Genomic DNA, 19,404 nt, shown 5'->3' on the forward strand with positions numbered 1-19,404 from the left:
TGGCATTGAAAGTATGGTTTTAGCTTCCTGGAAGCGCTTAACAAGACGAGCGCTAACTTTTCTAGGTGAGGATACCTTTATTCGGCATCGCCTAGTGTTCTACTAACACAGTAAATAGGAAATTCCATACCTTCTTTCTCCCGGACTAAGACACCACTTACCGCCACCTTGGAAACCGCCAAGTACAGGTACAACAGTTCGCCTACCTTCGGAGTGTACAGCAGAGGGGGCTCGTTAGGTATCGTTCGAGTTCTTCCAAAGCTTGCTGGCATTCCAGAGTCTAAGAAAAATTACTCTTCTTTTTCAATAGTGAGAATAACCGATGGCTCTTGTCCGAAGACCTCGAGATGAACCAGCCAATGCAGTTATACGCCCTGTTAGTCTTTGAACCTCTTTGACATTGTACGCTACGGTGATGTCCTCTATGGCCTTTATTTTGTTGGGGTTGATCTATATCACCCGATTAGATACCATGAACCCGAGGAATTTGCCCGAATCGACCCCAAATGCACACTTCTCCTGGTTTAGCTTTATGTTGTATTTTCTTAGTATGTCAAAGGCTTCCTTTGCTCGCAGGTACTTGAACAACATATCGTTAATATAAGCTTCCATTGATTTCCCTGTCTGTTCTTCAAACATCCGGTTTACTAGGCGTTGGTAGGTGGCACCGACGTTCTTTAATCCAAACACCATTACGTTATAGCAGTAGGTGTCGAATTTAGTTATGAAAGAAGTATTTTCTTGATTGTCCAGGTCTAACCGAACTTGGTTGTACCCGGAGTAGGCATCGAGAAAACTGAGTATCTCGTTCCCGGTCGATCATTCGATTGATGTTAGGTAAAGGGAAAGAATCGTTTGGGCATGCTTTGTTTAAGTCTTTATAATCCACACACATCCTTAGTTTATTTCCTTTTTTAGGTACTACCACTACGTTAGCTAACCAATCTGTGCATTTAACTTCCTAGATGGATCCTATTTTTAGAAGTTTGGATATCTCATCCTTGATGAACGCATGTTTGATCTCGCACTGCGAACTCCTCTTCTGCTTAACCAGATGAAACTTCGGGTCCAAACTCAGCTTGTGAGTGGTTACCTCCAGTGGGATACTTGTCATGTCAAGATGGGACCAAGCAAAATAATTGGTGTTAGCTTTAAGAAAATCAATAAGGTTTTTCCTAAACTCTGGGGTTAACCCCGTGCCCAGGTATACCTTTCGATCTGGTAGATGCTCGATTAATATGACTTGCTCCAACTCTTCAACCGTTGATTTGGTGGCGTTGGTGTCATCGGGGCCTTTGAATGATCTCGAGACATCGTAATTATCCTCTTCGTATATTCAACTTTCATTCTATTTCTCCGGTTTGACTAAGGCAGGTATCGGTAATTGCTATTTAATCTCTCCCCTTTTGGTCGGTTCCATGTTCCTTGATGTTGAAACCGCGTGCACCGGGATCACTTCGTCGACGACAAATATTTCCCTTGCAGTCGGCTGTTATCCGTACACCGTTTTGACTCTGGGAAGTTTTAGCGCCTGGTGCAAGGTCGAGGGTACCGCCCTTATGTTGTGGAACCATGGCCTTCCAAATAGGGCGTTGTACCTCATGTCCCCTTCGATCACGTAAAAATTTGTTTCTTGGGTTGTCCTGGCGATGTTTACCTATAAAGTTATCTCTCATTTTGTGGTTTCACATGCCATGTTGAATCCATTCAATACCAAGACTGACGGCAAGATTTGATCCTGTAACCCCAATTGTTCTACGACCCTTGATCTGATGATGTTGGTCGAGCTACCTGGATCAACCAACATACATTTAACTTGAGATTTATTGATAAGTACAGATATTACTAGTGCATCCTTGTGAGGTTGTATAATGCCCTCGGCATTTTTATCGCTGAATGAAATGCCTCCCTCAGGAACGTAATCCCGGGTGCATTTTTCCCTCGTAATAGACACCTTAGTGCATTTTATCATTGGCCCTTGGGGGACTTTGACTCCCCCTATGATCATGTTGAGGCTCCTCTTGTTCGACCTGTTTGTTGGTGTCCCTATTTCTGAAGTGATTTTTGGTTCATTCACTTAGGAAGTCTCGGAGGTGCCCATGGTTGAATAGTCGAGCAACCTTTTCTCTTAGTTGTCGGCAATCCTCGGTCCTATGACTGTGAGTGTTATGATATTTACACATCAAGTTAGGATCTCTCTGGGCTGGATCGGACTGCAACGGTCGTGGCCACTTGATCTCTTTGATGCGCCCTATGGCCGACACGATGCTTACAGCGTCTACGTCGAAGTTATATTTCGATAACCTCGGTGCCTACCTGCTCCCGAGTGACCTATCGAATCAATTCTTGCTCATTAGACCTCAGCCACTAGGCCCTCGATTTCTTTTATTCTCGTTCCTTGTAGGGTGATGCCCGGATCCATTTCCCCTTCAGTCCGCATTGTATGGTTGATACCGATCTCGGACCGATCTTGGCTCTTGACCAATGGATCTCTTAAATCTATCATCGGCCCTGATGGGGTAAAAAGATCCAAAAGGGGCCCCGAGTTGGTCGTCCTCGACCCTGATCTTCGACTGGTACCGGTTGTGGACGTCGGCCCAGGTTACCCCCTAGTACTCCACCAAATTTTGTTTTCGCTTCTAAGAGGCTAGGGAAATTTGGGGGTTGGGCCCCTAAGTGAATGCTTGAATAACCCAATCATCTGCAGCCGGTGGTAGGTCTATCTGTTTCATCTAGAATATCGACACGAACTCCCTGAGCGTATTGTTATCCCTTCATGAAAGCACGGGCCTTTATGAAAGCATCTACAAGCATAGAAAACGAGTCAACGGAATTTGGGGGTAAATTGTGATACCATATCATTGCTCCCTTGGACAAAATCTCCCCAAACCTTTTCAGTAACACTGACTCGATCTCATCGTCTTCCAAATTGTTCCTCTTGATTGCGCATGTATAAGAGGTCACATGCTCATTCGAATTCGTGGTCCCATTATATTTGGGGATGTCGGGCATACGTGACTTCTTTAGGATCGGCTTTGGTGTTGCGCTCGGAGGAAAGAGCTTCTGCATAAAATTTTTGGAGTTCGATCCCTTCAATATCGGAGGTGCTCCCGGGATCTAATCGACCTTGGAGTTGTATGTTTTCACCTTTTTGTCATTAGCCTCAATCTTTTTCTCGCCTGACTCCACCCGTTTTGTCAATGCTTCTAGCATCTTCATTGCCTCGGAGTTTACCCCGGGCTCGGCTTCACCCGGTTTCTCGATAATTTGTTCGTCTCTTCGAGTGTCTTCTCGGAATTCTTCGGGCTCAACCCTGTTGGGGGCGTGGCTTTGATTTTGCAGATATGTTATTGCCGCTTGTTGAGCCTGCAGCATTTCAAAAATCAGTCGTTGTCTCGCCCCATCACCTTCACCTTCGAGCGTTTCTCGGGATGTTGGTCGGGGTCCTCCATGAACACTATTTTCGGGATCAGTTGGCAAATTGATGTTGATGGCCACATGCGAGTTAGCATCGACCGGATCGGCGGCTGGGACACTGTTGGGATCGGCAGGAAGCACATCATTGCTGGACACCACATTATAATTTTCGTTGCAGTGGCCTGATTCAGCGTCAACGTTCAAGTGAGCCGACTAACAGTTTGACATTTTTAGGTTGACCTGGAATTAAGATTTCAAAGAACAACCGTAAAATAGGATTGTGTTATGGAGATTCATGTCAAATCGCCACTATTATCCTCAATCCAACGGCGGGCGCCAAACTGTTTATCCCAAAATTAGATAACAATTAAATTTGTACGTGGTTTAAAGGATACGTGATTTAATTCAATACAAATAATTAAGAATAACAAATAAATGAATTAATAATGATATAAAGGATCAAACCAATCGCAATGTTAAGACCAAGACTGATCTTAGATTGAATAACGAGCTCGTCCTCAGTTGGATCCTCGGTTCAAGCCCAGTCGCGAATAAAGAACATGACAAGTGAATAATGCCTTTAACAGTAACTAGAAGACAAAAGTAAATCTTTATTGCTTTGAATTATGTGATACAATGTGTGAGACTAAAGAGAAACTTTCCCTTTATATAGTAGGAGAGTTTGAGTCCTAGTATAAGTTTAAAAAAGATAAAAATCTTCTTTTCCCGGTAATTGTTGATCCATAATCGATATCGAGCGAGATTCGTGCCGTGATATCCGGTTGAGGGCGAATATTACGGCCCTCTATCTGTCAAGCATAACCGTTCACCGTATCTTCCGAGGTCTAGAACTTATACTCGGCCCGGGCACATCGCTTTACCATGTTCGATGTTAGATATACCGTTCACTCTTTATGAATCTCGATACGAAGGGTCTCTGGCCTTAATTACAATCTCGTGAATCCGTGTTTTTCCTTCGTTCTCTCATTGAAAAAATCGGGATAGACATTACCTCCGATTTTACTCGTACACATATTTCATTAATTATTAAAAGTAAATACTACACGACTCATGATTTCCATGAAATTGTAATATTAACAATTTTCTAAAAACAAAATTCTGCATATGGCGCCCTTGGATCGATAAGAATTGGACCATAGTGGGAAATGACGTATTATAATAGTCACATCAACTGCTAGATTCTTATCACAATACAATAAAATACAGTAAAAAGATGGTAGATATAGTACACTAACTTCCGAGCAGACATGGAAAAATACAATATATTCTTGGAAGTATTAGTTGAGCATCTCAAAGCAATTGACAGTTTCACTCGATTTTTTTATAGAATAAATTTGAATTAACGCCGAAAAGTCTTATATTTACCATAAAGTATTCTAACAAAGGTGACTTTATATCCGAGACTCAAATTCGAAATTTTTAATTAATGATGAATGATTATTTATCACTTTTAATTTACATAAAAAATATAATTCTACCCTTAAACTAGGAAGCCATTATTTATCAATCTTGTCAATATGATTTATGAAGTTGAGACTTTGTCGGCAGATCGAATCCACATATATGTGTGGAAGAAAAAAATCCACATATGTCTAAGGGGCCGTTTGGTTGCGTTTTAGAAAATTTAATCCTCACACAGTAAACTATAAAGTGAAAATGTTCATATAAACAAGAAAAATGGGAGTATTAAGCAAAGTCGCAAGCAAGTACCTTTTAAATAATGTGATCGTCCCATGCATGCATATAGAGAACCTAAATTCCTTTATTAATTCGGTCATTTGGGTATTAGACCATTATTAGTAGAGAACCTATCCATATCCAATAGCTTTGATTTAAATTTTATAATTTTATTAAAAATTTATTTAAAATATAAACTTTGTTGTTTTAAAATTCAGTAACTTAAAAAGATTATAATGTCGAACCTGCAAAATTGAAATACTGTGGGCAGTGGTGGAGCCACATTGAACCAAGGGGTGTCGAGCGACACCCCTTTGTCGAAAAATTATACTATATTATTAGATAATTTTTTTATTTTATATATATTTACTATACGTTGACTCTCTTTGACTTTTTAATGTATCTAATTATTTATATTTTGACTTGATGAAAATTCTGGCACTCCGCGCATGCTCCACCTCTTACCATTTATAAAAGCAGCTAAATGTACCATGAACCAATATAATAAACTCCATTTTATTCTTTCCTAAGTTTAATGGCGATTTATTCTTCTCTTTTCGACTTAGTTTCATTGCTTCTCTTCTTCTCCTCCTTGTTTGTTCTAGTTAGACGATGGAGAATATCAAAAACCAGAAACCAAAACCAAAGATTACCTCCAGGTCCATGGCGACTTCCCTTTATTGGAAGTTTACATCACTTAATTGGAGGAGAACTTCCACATCGATCTCTTAAAAAGTTAGCACAAAAATATGGACCTCTTATGTATTTGCAACTAGGGCAAGTTCCTACAATAATCATATCATCACCTAGAATTGCAAAAGAAGTTCTTAAAACTCACGATCTTGCTTTTGCTAATAGGCCACAACTTACATCCTCAACCATCATATTTTACAATAATATAGATATGGTATTTAGCCAATATGGTGACTACTGGAGGCAAATGCGTAAAATTTGTATTGTAGAACTTCTTAGCTCAAAGATGGTAAAGTCGTTTAGTGGAATTCGAGAAAAAGAGCTTTCGAGTCTCATTTCATCAATTCGATCTATGACTGAAGTTAATATAACAGAAAAAATCTTTATGTTTACCAACTCTGTTACTTGTAGATCAGCCTTTGGAAAAATATGCAAAGATCGAGGCGAGTTTAGGACACTTTTGAAAGAAGTACTCTTATTAGCAGGAGGATTTTTTGTAGCTGATTTGTTCCCTTGTTGGAAATTACTTCACAATTTGAGTGGTATGGAATCTAGATTGGTGAATGCACATCGAAAAGTTGATGAAATTATGGAAAATATAATCAATGAGCATATTGCAAATAGAGCAGCTGGGAACAAGAGAAATGGTGAGTTTGGAGATGAAGATTTGGTTGATGTTTTCCTAAGAATTAAGGAGAAGGACCAACTTCATTTCCCAATCACAAATGACCATATAAAAGCTATGCTTTTTGTAAGTTTGCTTTCTTATTGTTGTTACTATTTCTTTTGCATGGCTTAGGCTCTCCTTCTTTCATTTATTTTTTCTCCTGTCCTTACATTGTTTATATCATTTTTCTGGCCTTCTTGTTGTTATTTCTATTCTTGCTCTCGATCTGAGGGTCTTTCGAAAATAGCCCTTCTTCCCTTTAGGGTAGGGGTAAGGTCTGCGTAGACATTACCCTCCCCAATTTCTACTTGTGGGGTCCCACTGAGTTGTTATTGTTGCTGTTGTATGCTTATGCTTTCTTTGAGTTGAGTGTTTATTGAAAACAACGTCTATACCTCCGCAAGGTAAGGGTAAGTTATGCACATACACTACTCTCCTTAAACCCAATTATGTGAAATTGCACCGGGTATGTTATTGATGTTTTATACTCCTTCCTAAAATAAAACACGGTTGTTACTCTCTTTTAATCTTGACCCGCTCCTAATAAATAACTCAGACTACACACACACACACAAAAAAAAAAGAAAAGAAAATGTAGTTGCAGCAAAAACTACTTATTGTGTGAGCAAAATATAAACTTGTGAAAATCCACTGGATATGTTGTTATCATTTACCTCAGGTAAGAATCGATCTCTATTAACTTTAGTTATATGTTTGTTGATGTAGGATATCTTTCTAGGTGGAACTGAAACTTCATCTACAGTTTTAATTTGGGCATTGGCAGAATTGATGAAGAACCCAAATGTTATGGCGAAGGCCCAAAGTGAAGTAAGACAAGTCTTTAAAGGAAAGAAAATATATGATGAAGAAGATAATATTGTTGAAAAGTTATCATATTTAAAGTTAGTGATTATGGAAACATTAAGGTTACATACTCCAGCTCCACTTATGGGACCTAGGGAATGTAGGGAGGAAACTAATATTGCAGGATATAATATACCTAATAAGACCAAAGTATTGGTCAATGCATGGGCACTTGCAAGAGATGTTGAAAGTTGGAATGATCCCGAAAGTTTTATACCAGAGAGATTTGACAACTCTTCAATTGATTTTATGGGAAATTACTTTGAGTATATTCCGTTTGGTACAGGTAGAAGGATTTGTCCTGGAATACAATTTGGTTTAGCTAATATTGGAGTCCCTCTAGCTCAATTGCTCTACAACTTTGAATGGAAACTCCCATATGGAATTAATCCACAAGATTTGGATATGACTGAAACACATGGATTAACTGGAGCGAAACAGAAAGATCTGTATTTAGTTGCTACGTATCGTGAAATTTTTTGACGTTTTGCTTGAAATGGTAATGGTCAAATGTCAGCACAACCCTAAGCAATTCTCCATCTCCTTTTCGCTTTATTTATGTATGTGTTTTTATTTCCATCTTTAGCTATTTTGGTTGTGTTTCACCATTTTTTTTTTTAATGTATTTCACATTTTGGCATTTCTATTTATTTATTGGTTTTTATGATATTGATTCTACTTTTTAGATTTTTGTTGTTGTTACGGGTCTATTATTTTTTAGCCGATGATCTCTCGGAAACAACCTCTCTATCTCTTCGGGATAGGGATAAGGTCTGCGTACATTCTACCCTCACTAGACCTCACTTGTAGGATCCTACTAGGTTGTTGTTGTTGTGTTTATATTACCATCTTTGAAGAACACCCTTAAAATGCCCAAAGAATAATATGTTCCTCCATTTACTGAAATTTGTAATCTATATATGTATTTGAGTAAATAATATTCGTATTTTGTATCTATAGGAAAAAAATTCCTTTTACTGTGCGCATCAATGCAAATTTTCCTAAATCATGTAAAAGAGTCGTATGGTGTAATGTTATCGGATATACATTTGCGGTAAATTCGGGATATTAAATCATTTAAAAAAGTCGTATACTGTAATGGTATCGGATATATATATATATATAGAGAGAAAGTCCATTACTCAAATGATCATTCAACTATCCCAAATTATCTGTTAAAGTCACTTTTTTTTCGTTTGTAACAACAAAGTCATTTAACTATGCATATAGCACTCATAAGTTCACTCAACTAGATTTTTCAAAAATTTAATTGTCAAATACTTATTTTACCCTTTAAATTATCATTTTTTTTAACTTTTTAAATATTATAAGTTTTTTCTCTTTTTAATCTACATTGTAGACTTACCTATATATAAATATATTTTATTTCTAAAATAAAAAATAAAAAAATAGTTTTCAGCTCATATAATAACGGAATAATAATATACTTGAGCATAATTTTCAACCATATATAATATATATTATAAAAATACCTTCACTTAAATAATTATTTTTATATTACGTGCATGGAATATATATTTTACAACCTTTATTTTCTTTCATTCTCAATTGTGTAAATAATTTTTAAAATTTTTGTTGTTAATACTAAAATTAAAATTATAACGAACAAGTTATTCTAATTAATTTTTTTACTATGCTCATTATTTTGTTATTCCAGCATTATATATGCTTAAATACTTTTTTTTTTTATTTATAAATAATTTTTTTTATTATATAGGTAAGTCCATAATATAAATTAAAAGGGAAAAATCATAATATTAAAAAGTTAAAAAAAATAATAAAAAAAGATAAATGTTTATAATTTAGAGGGTAAAATAGGTATTTGATAATTCAAAATTTGAAAAATCTAGTTGAGCGACCTTCTGATTGCTATAGACATAGTTAAATGACTTTGTTGTTACAAAAGAAAGAAAAATGACTTTAGTAGATAATTTGGGATAGTTGACTGACAATTCGAGTAATGAACTCTCTATCTCTCTCTCTCTCTCTCTCTATCTATCTATCTATCTATCTATATATATATATATATATATATATATATATATGGGGTCAAATTTCACACCCTGTCTTATTATATTTTCCTTTCTTTTCGAGAATTCGGAACACCCCTGGAAAATTGGCATGTCTTGGGTGTCCCTTCTTGCGTTTAATTAGTTTTTTTTTTCATTTTCTTTCTCTCCTTCTTTGTTTGGTTTATATTTTAAAATTCTTAAGTCTGTTCTGTAATTGTAAAATTTTATATAATTAAAATAAGTGTATATTAAAAGGAAAAAAAAACGCGATGGAAAATGTAATATATAGTCATTGGGCTCAACTCATCAAATGTAAATTCTGTATCCATCTCGTCATAAGAATACACCTATCTTCTTAAAATCTCGAATACGTCTCTACTGGACAACCGATGCTGGTAGTACATCGGTGTAAGTTAGTTAGCTAACTTGCAAACGGAATATCTAAACTAGCTCTCCAACAATAGTTAATAAACAACCAAATAGAATCTAAACTTCAACTGTTATGATATATATATAACAATCATTCAGTTTATCAGCCAAAAAATATCCAAACAAACATCATTACATAGAAATCTAATCTTACATCAAAATCATTCTTCCTTTTTTTCTTTATCAAACAAATTGTCACATAAGTTTGTTAAAGAATTTCTCGAACAGCTGCATAAAAAATAAAAAAATAAAAAGTCGCTACTTCATATCATTGATATGGCTGATTATTTTGAAAGGATGCAGATCACAAAATACTAAAGCACATTAATTAAATATGGAAAACCTAACACGGAAATTTTATGCACCGAGCCCCTATAAGGCTAATTAATATTTAATTGGTTTCAATATGTGTGGCCACCAAAACGTCTTTGTCTTTGTTGAAAGGAAAGTATGGCCTCCTTCAGATTATTTTCTCCAAAGTCAGGGAATAAAGTCTTTGTAAAATACAATTCAGAATAAGCCAACTGCCACAATAAAAAGTTACTAATTCTTTGTTCTCCACCAGTTCTTATAAGTAAATCAGGTTTAGCAAACTTGATACACTTCGTAACGAGTTCTCGTTCGAATAAATCGTTGTTAATATCCTCCAACTGCAGAAGACCGTCTTTTACTTTACTAGCAATGCTTTTGGTTGCTTGTAATATGTCATAATACCCTCCATAGTTTAGTGCAATCACAACATGAAGTCCTGTGTTGGCTTTTGTTGCCTCTTCTGTCAACTCTATGCGTTTTTGTAAAAGTGTGGGAAGTTTCGATCTATCTCCAATAATAGAAATTCGCATCTCGATCCTGTAGCGACAATATTTGATTTGACACAAAGTTTAATATTTTTCGTTTTTGAATTTTGTATTCTAAAACATGATATACATATTTGGACTATCGTGAAATTCGCTAAAGAAGTTGATTACCTCATAAATTCTTCAAAGAACTCTTCGAACAGTTGCATCAAGAAATCAACCTCCTCCTACTCAAAATCAAATATATATTTTGTTATTCAGCCTCAACAACGAAAACAGAAATTTTTTCAAAATTAATCATATGGAGCTAAAGAATTAAATTTTCTATATCATGATTCAAGTGACTATGAAAAAGAATACAATAACAACAACAAACTCATTATAATCCCACTAGGGTAATATGTACATAGACACTTGGCTCAAGAAAAGATAAAAAGGAACGAGTAACAACAAACAGTAGCAACAGGAAGATAAGATGATAAGAAAACGAAGCGAAAGAAATAACATATAGTAATAGTATTCTGGAATAAGAAAATATGAGACTAATATTAATACTACCGACATGAAAAAGAGATACGCTGGACTACCTACTCAGCTTTTACCATAATTCTTGACCTCCACATCGGCACACCCTTCTATCAAGGATCATATAAGCTTCACGTCTCTACAATACTTCTTAGGCCTACCTCTATCTCTACCTCTAATCCTCAGACTACGATAAAGAATGTTGACGCTAAAACCAAATACGTCGTTACTAGCATCAGAAAATAATCGAATCAAATAGAAGATCGATCTATATATGCACTAGACGATTTAACTTCAATAGACAATGAAAACGAATGATAACGCTAAAACCAGAAGACGATGCACTAAGCATTATTCACGCATCCTAGGGGTGTAACCCTAATGGAAGCATTAGTTGATACTCGAACCCGTGACCTGTAGGTCACATGGAGTCAACTTTACCATACTAACGTCAGAAAATAATTATATGTAGGATGCGTACGTACCTTGGAGCGAGTCCAGTTTTCAGTAGAGAAAGCAAAAGCAGTGAGAACTTGTATTCCCAGTTTAGAAGAAACGTTACAGATCTGTTTTAAATTAGGAGCAAGATATCTGTGACCTTCTTGCACTGGTAAGCCTCTAGCCTTAGCCCATCTCCTGTTTCCGTCCATTATTATAGCAACGTGTTTAGGGATAAGCTGATCATTAATATTATCAAAATTACAGTTCAGTGAGTTTGAAATCTTCCCTAAACCACGCGCAGATAGTACTAATGATGTATTATTCTGAAGTAGACATGATATTTTCTTGGATGGGAGGGGCTGCCATAGGAACAAAGAGGTCATTATTTTGGGGGGTGGGGAGTGGGGTGGGGTGGGGTGGGGTGGGGGGTAAGCAGCGCAGGTACTTATCTCAGTGATATAAAGAAACTAATCTAGTTGTTTAAATAGACATGAGTGGATAGACGGCGTAATCAGAATGTGAAGTTTATAGGTTCTGAATCGACACGGAATTAATTGGGTTCATAGTATACATATTTAATAGACTTTTAATATAAATTCAAAGTTGATACCTTCTTACGGGCTTTTATATTTTTTCATTTGCTAAGTATTGTTTGTAATAGCACCTAGTGTATCATAAACTCCGTGATGATCATAGAATACCTCGTTTTTACTAGATCTTATTTTCTTCATACCTCATTAGGTTTTGTAAAGTAAATCTTGGCACTCCTTACTTACCCCTATCCCAACCTCGAACCTGTTTTTACTAGATCTTATTTTCTTCATACCTCATTAGGTTTTGTAAAGTAAATCTTGGCACTCCTTGCTTACCCCTATCCCAACCTCGAACCCTGAACCCTAATCCCGACCCCTAGCTCGAACCTAACTGATCTGGACTTTGATCTATAGCCCCGAACCCCGACCTTAGTTAGATTTATAATTTTAATGATGATCAAAAAGAGTTAATCATACATTACTAATGTGGTGCTCCATGTGCAGGACAGTTAAAATAGGATGAAGGAGAACAATGTGGAAAGCCAAATCACTGCTGGATAACGGTTGAAGAGATAACATTAATCAAGGCGCCGTGGTGGCGTTGGTCGAGGTGGTTTGGATAAGGTTGGGGTGCAAGCTGGTAGGTCAGGGGTCCGAGGGCCGGGGTGGCGAAGGTGTAGATTGGGGGTGAGCAGGGGCGGCCAGAGGGTGAAGTCACTAAAGCGGAGGCTTTAGACCCCAGAATTTTAGTGGCCTTAATTTTTATTTTTCAATTCCTATTTGATGTCCGGTATTTAATTTGGGGCATTGAATAATTCGAATTTGTGTCGTGTAAAGTTCATTAGAGTGGGAACTGTTCCTTAGAAGGGATTGTTTTCATTCCAAATACTCGAACCGAGTACTTCCGGTTAAAGAAGGAGAGATGCTATCCATCCCGCCTCAAATCTTCTCGTGAGGCCCCAAATCGTTTTAAGAAAATATTAAGTATTTCAAAGTAGAATATATAAAATATATTATATATATATATATATATATATATATATATATATATATATATAAAATTATATAATTATATTAAGCATTAGAAAATAAGTTATACACTTTAAAATTCTATTTTTTTTCCTCAGGTTTCATCATTGCAACAAGTATATTGAAATAACAAAAAATTCTTTTAATATAAAGTTATCAACTTGTAGAATCATGTTCTATTACTTAATATCATACTGTCACATGAGAGATTAAATGGTTTATGCGAAAAATTATTAAAAATTTATTTTCAAAAAGCTAGAAAAATCTTCTACTAAAAATATGTAGGATTTTTTTAAAAAGGCCTCCCATTAAAGTTTGGTTTTACCAAACTTATTGAGCCGCCCCTGGGAGTGAGGGTGGGATAGGAAATGTTGAAAGTGAGTTTTGAAAAATAATTTTTCCTCTTGGTAGGGAAGTCATTTTCTTCCAATTGGAGGAAAACATATTTATGAGGAAACTATTTTCCGAAACATTTATGCCAAACAAGATATATAAAAAAAACTAGAAAATATTCCTTCATACCAAACAGGCAAACACACCCTAAATGTTAGTAGAATTTGTAGCAGTCGGTTTGTGATTTTTTAAATGATTTTCAATACAGATTTCAAATTTTGGAGTCAGCTGCTAACGTTTATGATAATGACAAGAACAATGTTACTTCTTCTTCGATATTAAATTGTACAATTATAGCAATACATATTATATATATATATATATATATATATATATATATATATGTTAGGAAACAAGGGGCACATGCACCCATCCTCTTGCCAAGTAAAAGTAGATTTTTTGTATAAATTTTCAATCGTTTAGCCATATAGAGTAGATGGTACCATGCACAAATTTTGGCTTGGTCCCTCCGGTCGAACCACTATATATTAGTTTTATTATAAATAATTTATGTGACAATAAGATCTAAGTTCATGATGAGACTTGCTTAAATATTTTTATCCCAATTATAGTTTATCTCTTTGAATAATGTGCAAAATTATTAATATATCATAAAATACTAAAAGAATTACATCTCTTGATATCATGACAAGTATCGTGGTGCACTCATGATCTTAAATCCTGGATCCGCATATATATATATATATATATATATATATATATATATATATATATATATATATATATACTGCTACATGTGATGTTACAGATAAATTTGCCGTGCCTGCCTGCCATTGTTTGTTTATTCTCACTCTTTATTTTATTTAAACTTATGGTTTAAACCTTTAATAGTATGCTTTTTCAACTACCATAATTCCATTCTATGAAGTCACTAACAGTTGGTCGATGTAGGCTGCAGGTTTTTTTTGGTTTCTCATTCGGTGTCCGCTATAATATTAGGGCCCGTTAAAATTTGGATTCGTGCCGGAAAGTCCCACATTGAAGGATAAAGCGTTCCCTAACAAAAATGACTTCATACTCAGGGACTCGAACCTGAAACCTCTAATTAAAGATGAAGGAGTACTAATTACCACTTCACCACAATCCTTATTGGTCAGGTTACAGGCTTATGGCTCAAGGAAGATTTTTTATCTCTGTTAATTAGTTATGTACGTTGGATTTTACCCAATATTATGACTTACTCTCACCTATTGTTTGTCACACCTCCTTTTTTCCGAAGGGGGGGGATAGGGGAGTTTTTCTAATTTAAGTGACATTAATCGAAATAGGATTATTTATTTATCAGAGTCGCCACTTGGAATAATTTATGGTGTCCCAAGTCACCGATTTATTTTAAATTCCAAATCGAGGAAATTTGACTCTATTTATGGTCCGCGAACACAGAAAATCGGGTAAAGAATTCTGTTAACCCGGGAGAAGGTGTGAAGTACTCCCGAGTTCCGTGATTTTAGTACGGTCGAGTCACGTGAAACGCACACTCGAATTGAGGTTACGTATCATAACTATGCCACGGGAACCGTACCCATAGTTACGATGATTTATTATTAATCGCGCCTAAAGCAAAACTACGCATATTCATGGTTTGATTATCCTAAAGTTCGAGATTGCATGTGAGGTACAAACGTTATGGAGATATAATGTAGGAGCCAGATCATTCTTTCCTGAGGGTTTTAGACTATTCAAGATGACATTTAATTTCCAGAAGCAAACATTATATGGAATTATAAACTAACATGTTATCAACTCAATTTAATTTATGAGATAATCGAGAGCCAACCAAGAGAATGATCGAACTTGATTCAAATTTACAGCACAAGTACATTCTGAATTTGTAACACTAGTATAATAACACTTCGGCTACACCAGCTCTGAACAAATACACGATCAGGCCCTATTACTGGGCTCCATACCCCAGTCCCAACGGCCTAAGGTCCAGACTCATTCAAAGGACTCCCAACTGGCCCAAGTTACAAGTCTGGCCCATTTATGAAGTCCATGTTAAGATGAAATCTGGAGAAGAACATCATTCACCCAAATTTCGAAACCATGTGTAAAGCTAAATTAGAGGTTAAATTGACAAAGATAACCTACTCCATAGCTACTGATTACAGTAGCTGAATTCATGAATTATTACAAACCTTTTCAAAACAAATCTTGTACAAACCATTCATCAGCAGGCAACCCTCAAACTTAACGTTACAGAAGACTTAACTATTGCTATCAAGGGCACTTTGCTTATGAAGCCCTTTATTACACAACATAATGCCTAACGTGACCCTGAGCTTCCTATCTGAGGACTTCTGCTTCCAATTACTCTCCCAAACTTACGAAGATATAGCCATTGGGCTATTCTTCATAAACTGTTGGGCGAATCAAATGGCCCACATGTTCAGGTTTGACTAAGGTACTGTTGGCAGTCTCATCCAAACAAAGTCATTTTTTCTTGAGAATATATATTAACAGAAATAGGAAGAAAAGAAAAAGCAATACAAATGGTCAATCCAAGCAAAACAACTTAAACAATATTTAGAACTAACAAACCAGACATACAAGGCTGAAACACGCAACATGTCACTATGAACGAACTAAATTTGCCCTTAAAAAAAATATCAGTAATAAGAAACTATTTAAATACATTAGGATTTAAGTCAATACATCAAAAACACAGTGATAAGTCAACAAAGAGAAAATTAGCAATCCCTTTTGAAGCATAACCAATGTATAAAATTGTGATAAATACCTAACAACAGATAGACCAGCTGAACAGCCAAATAAAGGCCAAGAGAGAAATAAACAACCAGCAGAACTAAGTAGCAACCAAGAAAACCATGCAACAATCCTAGCCTTAAAGTTGAGCCTCAAACACAGCTAGTCAACAGCAGCAGCAAACTAGAGAAAAACAGCCTTAAATCTAGGAATTTCCAGTATTCTCTAGAAGAAATCCATCTCAGAAAATGAGAAGAAGATTCAATTTCAAAGAATTCTCCCTAAAATCTATCTATTCCCGATTGTATTTGAGAGGAATAAAACTCAGTCTAAAAAATTCATCCGTCGTATATGTATGAAGGGTGTATATATAGGCTATCTAAAATCAGAGAAAGTCTGTTTGGGGGGGGGGGGAGGAATATGTCAGCGTGAATTCACGGAAGAATAAAGGAGGGGAGGGAATCTTTTTTCAACTGAAAAATGCCAACTGTCCCTTCTAGAAACAGACTATCTGCTTAGGCTTGGGCCAAATGTTGTGACCTAAATGGCCCAAAACCAAGCCCAGATTCGACCTTAAAGAAAAATAGCCCACAAATAAAACAACACATGCCATATTGGAATTTCAAATATAATTAGAGATTTTACTAAATACTTAAATTTTGATTAATCTAAATCAGTTTATCAGTTGAACTAATTGAGCATGCGATTAAAGACGGAGTTTAATTAACCGACTGACAAAAAAGAAGAAAGAAGGAAAAACAACAAAACAAAAACAAACAAGAAAAACACAGAGCCGGAACAAATGAGGAAAAAGAATACTAATTTAAACGCTAAAGAAATGAGTAAACGAAACAACCCGATGAGCAGTGAAAATGATGAACTCTAGCCGCGAATCGATGAAAGGACCGGACTCCGGTAACTTCAAAACGGGTCGAGACTAGCCTAAAATAAATGCTCTTAACAAGATTACTCAATGCATGTGAGTCTTGAACTAAAATAAACAGAAACACCAAAGTAATTTAGAAATAAAACACACTAGGGTTTATCTGGAATTTTAGATCTAAGACTCGCTAATTTTGGTGGGGATTTTGATGAAATTGATGGGGGATTAGGGATTAGGAGGGTATGAGGGTTATAAGGTACGAGTTTGAGAGGATTTGGAGTGGCGCCGCCGGCGTGGGGATTCTGGGCGGCTAGGGTTTGAGTGAGTTTGAGGGAGAGAGACGAGGGATTTGGGGGGCGGCTAGGGTTTGGTGAGTGAAAGAGAGGGAGAGGAAAATGAGAGGGATCTGTAGGGTTTGGGGGGAATCCGACAAATATAAGGGTTAGAGGGGGGAGTTACGGGCCGTTCGATCGAAGGAGATCAAAGGCTGAGATCGCTGTTAACGAAACGACGTCGTTTCGGTTAAGTGACGAGGCTGGGCCGGGTGAGGGGGTTTGTAGGTGTTGGGTTGGGCAGATTTCGGGTAATTGTTTGGGCCGAAATTGTTTTGGCCCAAATTTGAGACCAAAACGGGTTTTCTTTCTTTCTTTTCTTTTCTTTTTTCTTGATTTTAAATCCTAATAAAATTAATTAAAACCTAAATTAAGTCTTAAATCAATCTAATTTGTAGAAATAAACCTAGTTATCTATTTTACCATAATTAATTAATTTAGACTAATGAAGGAAGAATTACTAATTTGCAATTTAAAGCTAAAAATGTAAAAATGACTCATATATATATATTTTTTATTATTTTCGTTTAATAATACAATTAACTCATGCAATTAAATCCTAAATGCAATTAGACCTAAAATGTTATGCACGAAATACTTTAGACATTTTGGTATTTTTCTTATGATTTTAGCATGTTAAATATGCAACTAAATGCAAGCAACTTTTAACCAAAATTCCTACAAATTCTACAAAACTAAAAACAATTAAGAAAAAATCTATTTGTGAATTTCTATAGGAATATTTTAGTCGGGCAAAAATCACGTGCTCACAACTGCCCCTCTTTGCTTGAAAACACGAAGAATTTTCGGGCAAATATACCTTGAGCAAATACGAGCGATTTTTGACCGTTTGTATACTCCATGGAAGCATAAAAAAAATGTTTGACCGAACCTTGCTTCCGAGGTTGACTACATATCATCGGCTATGGAGGAATCAGGTCAGTGTAGTTCTGGAAGTTTTGGTAGCTGGAACTACCGAAAAGCTGTGATTTCACTGTTGTTGTTGCTGCTGCTCTTTCTTGCTGAGCTCCCTATTACACCAAAGTCAAAATGAAAAAGAAACTAACTAAGCTTATCAGCTACGAGTTACAAGATTCCTATCTATGAGTCTTCTGAAGCTTGATCTTGAGTCTTGAATGGTTCTTCATGCGGACTTTTGACTTGAACCTTGATGCTTGCTAACTGCAGGTGCTAGTTCTTTCTTCTTCAACTTTTTGGATCAAGATGGGACATGCAAAGCTTGCGACTTCAATCATGTATTGAGAAGCCCATATCTTTTTATCTACTTCTGCATTTTGGATTCACTTCTTTTTTTTATTTTTTATTCTGGATTGAGACTTCTTCCTTTGGTTATCTCGGACTGTCAGCTCGCATTCTTGTGGCGAGCTTCTGCTACTTCTAACTTGAATTGAATCCTCAAATGGCTTCCCTCGTTCTCCAGGTGGGCGCCTGATGACTTAAAACTCGAAATAAATTCCCTCATTCTCCAGGTGGGCGCCTGACGACTTACACTTGAAATGAATTCCCTCATTCTCCAGGTGGACGCCTGATTACTTAAAACTGAAATGAATTCCCTCGTTCTCTAGGTGGGCGCCTGATGACTTAAAACTTGAAATAAATTCTCTCGTTCTCTAGGTGGGAGCCTGATGACTTAAAACTTGAAATGAATTCCCTCATTTTCCAGGTGGGTGCCTGCTGACTTAAAACTGAAATAAATTCCATCGTTCTCCAGGTGGGAGCCTGATGACTTAAAACTTGAAATGAATTCCCTCATTTTCCAGGTGGGCGCCTGCTGACTTAAAACTGAAATGAATTCCCTCGTTCTCCAGGTGGGCGCTGATGACTGACTTGAACTTAAAATGAATTCCCTCGTTCTTGTTAGCAGCCTCAACAGCTCCGTTTGCCTTAGGACGATATGGAGTGGAGTTTGGATGCATGATCTT

General features: G+C 36.3%; 2 protein-coding genes across 2 annotated transcripts; one reads left to right on the forward strand and one right to left on the reverse strand.

Annotated features, from left to right (window-relative positions):
• Positions 1-5,646: 5,646 nt before the first annotated feature.
• LOC104111350 (premnaspirodiene oxygenase-like) lies at positions 5,647-8,006 on the forward strand. Its single transcript, XM_009621030.2, has 2 exons — positions 5,647-6,559; positions 7,202-8,006. The coding sequence occupies exons 1-2, from the start codon at positions 5,651-5,653 to the stop codon at positions 7,820-7,822; spliced, it is 1,530 nt and encodes a 509-aa protein (XP_009619325.1). The 5' UTR covers positions 5,647-5,650; the 3' UTR covers positions 7,823-8,006.
• Positions 8,007-9,908: 1,902 nt separating this feature from the next.
• On the reverse strand, positions 9,909-11,953 carry LOC104111351 ((2Z,6Z)-farnesyl diphosphate synthase CPT6, chloroplastic-like). The gene is made up of 3 exons (XM_009621031.2): positions 11,609-11,953; positions 10,770-10,825; positions 9,909-10,650 (listed from the first exon to the last, which is right to left on the reverse strand). Exons 1-3 carry the CDS (start codon positions 11,945-11,947, stop codon positions 10,203-10,205), a joined length of 843 nt encoding a protein of 280 aa, XP_009619326.1. The 5' UTR covers positions 11,948-11,953; the 3' UTR covers positions 9,909-10,202.
• Positions 11,954-19,404: the final 7,451 nt, after the last annotated feature.

The sequence above is a fragment of the Nicotiana tomentosiformis genome, chromosome 9 (genome assembly GCF_000390325.3).
Source record: "Nicotiana tomentosiformis chromosome 9, ASM39032v3, whole genome shotgun sequence".
NCBI lineage: Eukaryota > Viridiplantae > Streptophyta > Magnoliopsida > Solanales > Solanaceae > Nicotiana > Nicotiana tomentosiformis.

Excerpts from the sequence above, each read along its gene's own strand:
- LOC104111350 (XM_009621030.2), top strand. The coding sequence starts at position 5,651 with ATGGCGATTTATTCTTCTCTTTTCGACTTAGTTTCATTGCTTCTCTTC. Across the intron at positions 6,560-7,201 it reads ATATAAAAGCTATGCTTTTT|GATATCTTTCTAGGTGGAAC; the intron begins GTAAGTTTGCTT and ends TTGTTGATGTAG.
- LOC104111351 (XM_009621031.2), bottom strand. The coding sequence starts at position 11,947 with ATGACCTCTTTGTTCCTATGGCAGCCCCTCCCATCCAAGAAAATATCA. Across the intron at positions 10,826-11,608 it reads AAAACTGGACTCGCTCCAAG|GAGGAGGTTGATTTCTTGAT; the intron begins GTACGTACGCAT and ends GATTTTGAGTAG. Across the intron at positions 10,651-10,769 it reads TTCTTTGAAGAATTTATGAG|GATCGAGATGCGAATTTCTA; the intron begins GTAATCAACTTC and ends TTGTCGCTACAG.